The sequence below is a fragment of the Aulonocara sp. 'chitande type north' Nkhata Bay genome, linkage group LG8 (genome assembly GCF_057382095.1).
Source record: "Aulonocara sp. 'chitande type north' Nkhata Bay isolate Kocher_YH1m ecotype deep benthic linkage group LG8, A_spYH_male_GT1.1, whole genome shotgun sequence".
Lineage (NCBI taxonomy): Eukaryota > Metazoa > Chordata > Actinopteri > Cichliformes > Cichlidae > Aulonocara > Aulonocara sp. 'chitande type north' Nkhata Bay.
In genome coordinates this window covers 839,715-845,714 of record NC_141351.1, presented here as the reverse complement: position 1 = coordinate 845,714, position 6,000 = coordinate 839,715, and the positions used below count along the sequence as shown (strand labels likewise).

At 40.8% G+C, this 6,000-nt stretch overlaps 1 protein-coding gene across 1 annotated transcript in view; it reads left to right on the top strand.

Moving 5' to 3' along the window:
- The first annotated feature begins 623 nt into the window (after nt 1-623).
- foxk2a (forkhead box K2a) overlaps nt 624-6,000 on the top strand; it is a 16,905-nt gene continuing 11,528 nt past the window's right edge. Inside the window, exons 1-4 of the mRNA XM_086304943.1 lie at nt 624-1,120; nt 2,211-2,405; nt 2,494-2,635; nt 2,950-3,096. Of these exons, the coding sequence (XP_086161069.1) occupies nt 825-1,120; nt 2,211-2,405; nt 2,494-2,635; nt 2,950-3,096 (780 nt within the window). The 5' untranslated portion in view covers nt 624-824. The remainder of the gene's footprint in view (nt 1,121-2,210; nt 2,406-2,493; nt 2,636-2,949; nt 3,097-6,000) is intronic.

The following is a 6,000-nucleotide window of genomic DNA, read 5'->3' as shown; positions in this document are numbered from 1 at the left end:
ATTTACTTACCTGGATGAGAGAGCATGCACAAGACATTGCACCTGTATAGTTTATGTATGCAACTAGTTAATCAAGTGTACTGATAACTTGTCATAACATGCTGACTTTTGGCTACAGAAAGCCAAATCTTGGCAGCCAAAGCAAGAATCTCGTTTCTGGCCAGGTGAACAATGTATACATAGATTAGATAGTTAGTGCACAATTGACTATGAAAAAAAGAAAGAAAGAAAAAAATTGTAATTTGGCGTCAAATGTGTTATTCTGGATTTATGAATGTGAGATTTCGGGAGGCAGAAAATTTAGTATTAAATATAAGACACTGTCTTCATTAGGTTCTGTTAGTTTATAAAATATAAATAAGGACGAACATTAGACATTTTTGGGACACAGCTTGTATGTACATTAGACTCCCCTCCTGCGCCGCATTTTCCATCTCTCCGTCCATCTGCGTGTCAGCCTGCGCCGCAACCGAGCCCTATTTTATACGGCTATTTTTATTATTGTTGTCATTGGTAAACGCCACGCTTGTGTCTATAAAACCTGCTTTCCCATTGGTTGAAAAGATTGTCTGTCACAGTACTTCCGTCCGTTTGGCCGTTTTTGATTGGTCGGTACGCCTTTTTTTTCCTCTTCATCACGGCGGTGGGTCGGAGCCGCTGTGTCCCCGGGCTGGCACGTTCCTAGCTAAATTCTCCACAGTATAAAATTGGGTTCCCCTCTATTTCACAACCCGTCCCCCTAAAAAAATTATTTGGTTCCCTGCAACTGTTTATATATTTTCGCTTAAGACAGATTTCTAAATCCCCTTCAGATATCTTAGAAGATGGCGGTGGTAAGCGGGATGTCAGGGTTGGCGGTAGCCCGGCTGGAGGGCCGAGAATTCGAGTATCTCATGAAGAAAAAGTCCGTGACCATCGGCCGGAACTCTTCGCAGGGCTCCGTGGACGTCAGCATGGGACACTCCAGCTTCATCTCCCGCCGGCACCTAGAAATATTTACCGCAGGAGAAGATGGCACCGGCACGGGGGAATTCTACCTCCGATGCCTTGGAAAAAACGGGGTGTTTGTTGATGGGGTGTTCCAGAGAAGAGGGGCTCCACCTTTACAGCTTCCGCGAATGTAAGATTGATATTCCCAGTTTGCTTAAAGTGCGGGGAAAATCGAGTTATTTCTGGAATCGTGTGTTGTTGTTTTGTTGTCCCGCTGCGGTGTTGCACGTGCTCTGACAAGCAACACTAAGCTGGTACGTGCAGCTCGTGTGTGTGTGTGTGTGTGACCAAAGGAAAAAATGGTCAACCGACACGCAGATATGCACGATAATGGCAGAGGTAACTACTGGAAGCGCACTGAACCCGACTCATAACCGCTGATTATTTATTGCTGGTTTATTCGGCTTGTGTTTAGCGAGCTGCTTACGTCAGTGAGACGTCAGATAGTCATAATTCAGCTAAGAGTCGGTGCGTCATGTGGATGCTAGTATTCTACTTCATTGTTGCATTTGTTTATATGTATCACGTGTTTTGGATATGCCTAATTACAGAGAGGCTTGGCACAGCCTAAAATTTGATAACGTTCATAGTGCTGGCTTGTACTAATAGCTATGTGTATGAAACATCAAAATGGCCGAATTATAGTAGAATTACGTTGGAATTTCACAAAGCGAAAAAATTCTTGTTTGGGGCTATAACTCTCAACAGCTGTCTCTCCCATGTCAGGAACACAGGCTAACTATTAAACTTGCGTGGGTGGTGTTTCTGACATAATACAGAACAGGCTACAGTATTTTCCCTCACAATAAAAGGCTGGTAAAGAGTTATTATACACTAGTTTTACTCATGATGCAGTGTTCCAGCGCCAGGTGCATAGTTAAAGTTGGCAAGTTAAGTACTTGCTTGACTTCATGTTCCCAACCTTTGCTCTGTCATTATTTGTCTCAGTGCTGCTCATGTGCTTACATTAAAAAAAATCTATGGGTATGAATGTAACCATGCACTGGAAGCTATTCATGTTAGACACGAGCTGTTATATAATGGAGGATGTCCCTATTTAAACAGTGTGAAACTGAATCACAGTAGTTGGACCTCCTTGGCCTGCTTGTCACCAGCTGGTCTGAGCAGTAACATTGTAATAAGCACTTGATTGACTGGCAGAATTATTTCACACATTTAAATAGTATAATAGTTTTTTGGTTCTTTTCTCCTTCTCTTAGGTGTTGTTTCCGCTTTCCCAGCACAAGTATAAAAATAACGTTCACAGCCCTGTCCAATGACAAGAAAGAGCCAAGGAACGTGCCAGAATCACCGATCAAGCCTGTCCAGCCCCAGATTTCCCCCCTGACCATCAACATTCCTGACAACATTGCACACCTCATGAGCCCGCTGCCTTCACCTACTGGAACCATCAGGTAGGACTGCTTAGTTGTATGTAAGCAGATTAGAAAACTGTGGCTTTTTTCCCATCTCAAATCAAGACATTTTAAATATCTTTCACAGTGCAGCAAATTCTTGCCCATCAAGTCCACGTGGGGCAGGACTGTCCAGCTACAGGACATCTCGCATTCTGACCTCCGATCTTATAGGAGACAGCTCCCAATCAGAAAACGACAAGGAGGCCTCAGGTGAAGACAGTCCAAAGGTGAGAGGAAATGCATAATGTGAACAGGGCAGGAAGGGGTGAGTGCTTACAGTTAGTCTATCTGCTTGATTTCGAAATGGATTCAGACTAAATGTCTGAGAAGAACCGTGCGTGATGAAGGCAGCAGACTTCAGAGAAGTCTCAGTGGATTTGAGGACTCTGAATATCACTGTTACTCATTGAAGTCTAAAAATTGCCCAATGTTTGCAGTAGCAGCATAGACTTTAGAGTACAAACCCTCTGTGTCAGTGTGCATATGTGTGCTTTTGACACACATTTCCTGTGTAATAAACTTCACTTTATGTCTCCTGCAGGATGACTCCAAACCTCCATATTCATATGCACAGCTAATAGTTCAAGCTATCACCATGGCTCCGGACAAACAGCTAACACTGAACGGAATATACACCCACATCACCAAGAACTACCCCTACTACAGAACAGCAGACAAAGGCTGGCAGGTCAGTTTGGTTATAATACTGATAATACTAGTAATAATGGTGTGCTTGCGATTGAATAGTAATACAGACTTGAGTTGGTAACAGTTTGTTTTTTTTAATCTAATTATTGGCTGAAGAGCTTCATAAACTTATTTATTCACCATTCCAGCTAAACCACTGTAGTTCAGAATAGTTAGAAATGAAATACAAGGGTTTAAGTTAAAACAGAATACATTTATGTAATTGTGAGGTACAGATGGATAGTCTGTCCCCCACAGCATGACCCAGTGATGGAGGACCAGATGCAGTAGGGAAGCATCCCTGTTTGTCGTGGAGAGTGAGCCCCATTATTGAGCTTCCACATATCAGTCACTCAAGATTGCAATTATTTTCCTTTCTCAGCATTGGTAAGCGTGGGTAGTTTGCCTGACATTCAGTTAGGGTGTGCAAGTGCATGAGTGTTATACCAGATCTTATAGTTTGTTCACCAAGGAGCTACATGTTTTCACCAATGACTTTTGGCATTCTGATGATTAACCTGCATAGAATAAACAAAAAGCAGTTTTTGCTTAACCATCAAGCAAAACATTCTAAGCAACAAAATAACTGTATTGTTACTATACTTGGGCATCATAAAGTGAAATTGGAGCTGAGCTTTCATTTCAGCAGACATTTATTATTAGATTATTCACTGTTCACAGCTTCACCATGATGTCAGGATGTTTTTCTTCTAAACCATTTGAGTTCTGGATGAATCTCAGGAGGTCACTGTTGGAAATTGTGTGTGATAAATTAGGGCAGCTATTTTTCATTTGTTGAAATAAGAAGGAAATGGGGATGAAACACAGAGGGGAAACACACTTTCACACTTTGTCTTACTGTGTTCTCATTTAATTCGGAGGGTCTGCCATAAAGTCCACTTTTACCATGTGCTTTAGCTGTGGAGCACTTGACCCTATAGTATGAAGCGAGTTCAACATACCTAGGGTATCGTTCCTATCTGGAACCTACCCTTATCACCTGTGTAATCACATGAAAGATGGTCTTGGCAGCATGTAACCAATCTAAAGGGGGCATTTCACAGATCATATGACTATTATCCACAGATAATAGTCCCTATGAGTGCCACCTACTTCAGAGAGATTGTCAAATGCTGATTAAAAATCCATAACGAACATAGAAAATACACCGGTAAAATGCAACACTCCTGTAAAAAGGACACATGATTAATAATGGCAGAAAATCTGGCGATTTAGTGCACAGAGCAGGAAAATAAACATTTTAATTCCAGTTAATCATTTTATTGCTGTTTGTGCTCTGTGTTGCTGTTTCTTAATAATGTGACACCTGCACATTAGAGCTCTGAACTGTTAAACTGGATCCATTTACACAGTAAAGCTTACGGTCCCAAGTCTAATAAAAAAAATTTCACTTCAAACAGGTATTCTTAGTGTGCCTTCTAGTACCTGCAGTTTCAGTAGTGTTAGAGAGAATTAGGAGTGGATTAGAATAAAGTATAATAACATGTATACATTTTCTAAATTGTGAAAATAATACCCACATAGGGCTGGGCCATATTATACCGTTCACGGTAATACCGGTATAATGTTAGGCAACGATAGGAAAATGAAATATCGCGATAGAATGGGAGTAAAACGCGCATGCGCAGTGCCTTTGTTTTCATACGCACATGGCCGATTGTTGAGTGAAACAGATGAACCAGAATTGGTTTGTAAAAATGGTGCAACTTCAGTGATGTGGAACTGGTTTGGTGTTTGTCCGTCAGATACACAACAAAGCACATTTTTTTGCAGAACATGCAAGCGGCCGTTGTTATTGTCGTATTTGTCGGACTGAGATGCTCTTAAATCTGGGAGTAATCTGGGTCCTAAACTCTGTATGCTTCAGGTCAAACAACACTGCAGCATCACTGAGAGTTAAAAACTGTCTAAATTCTTTCATCTTTAATAAAACGATCAGCATTGCTTCTTTACCAGGTGTAACTATGAAGTTTAACTTCCAGGCATCCATGAAAACAAAAGTTATTACATTTAACGGAGTTAGAAGTTAGCAGGAAGCTAGCGGAAGTTAGCTCGCTAGTTTCGCTAGTTACCTAAGCATGATATAGCACGTTCTGACTGAGAGATTTCTGAAAAAATTCAAACGTACAGCTCTGCTATCACTTCCAACATAAATGAAGACAGGAAACTAAACAGCAGTGACGTTTGTAGGGTTACTGAAGTTGGGCTAGCTGGTATATAATGATGTGCTACGTGATCGCTAGCGACACAGCTATGTTAGCATAACATAAACAGTGAAGCTGGAGGACGAACGCTAACACTTTTCCACTTATAAAAGTTAACGTGAAGGTTCCTCATGGTTAGAGACAAATGCAATCGCATGGCAGGATGCTGTAAACGGACCAAACTTCAGTCAGGAGAACAACTGAGATAATCCATCCACAATACGAGGTTAGTCATTAATATACTGCAACAACATGGGAACAGAGCAGCTGCCAGAGAATTCAACATTAATGAATCAATGGTACAGAAGTGGAGGAAGCAAGAAGAATGAGTTTAATAAAGTTTGATTTATCTGACTGCTTTGTTTTGCTTAATGTGCACCTTATGGTCCGAAAAATACGTACTGCACACTGCAGTTTAATGTTGCAAAGCACCTCTTTTTAACTTCAGTGGATATTATACATGGTTATGCTCAGGATATGTCAGCCCATTTCTACTGGAAATGCCTTTTGGTTAAACTTTCAGCAAGGAATTTGCATTTGCACTGTTACATTTTTATAAAGCTTTAATGTACATAAAAACCAGCTTCTTGTTTAAGTGAAAATAAATGGAAGGTTGTCTTTTTGCGCTAGTAATGTTGTGGAGTTGTATTTTGTCTCGCATTAATTATATCGTCAGTTAT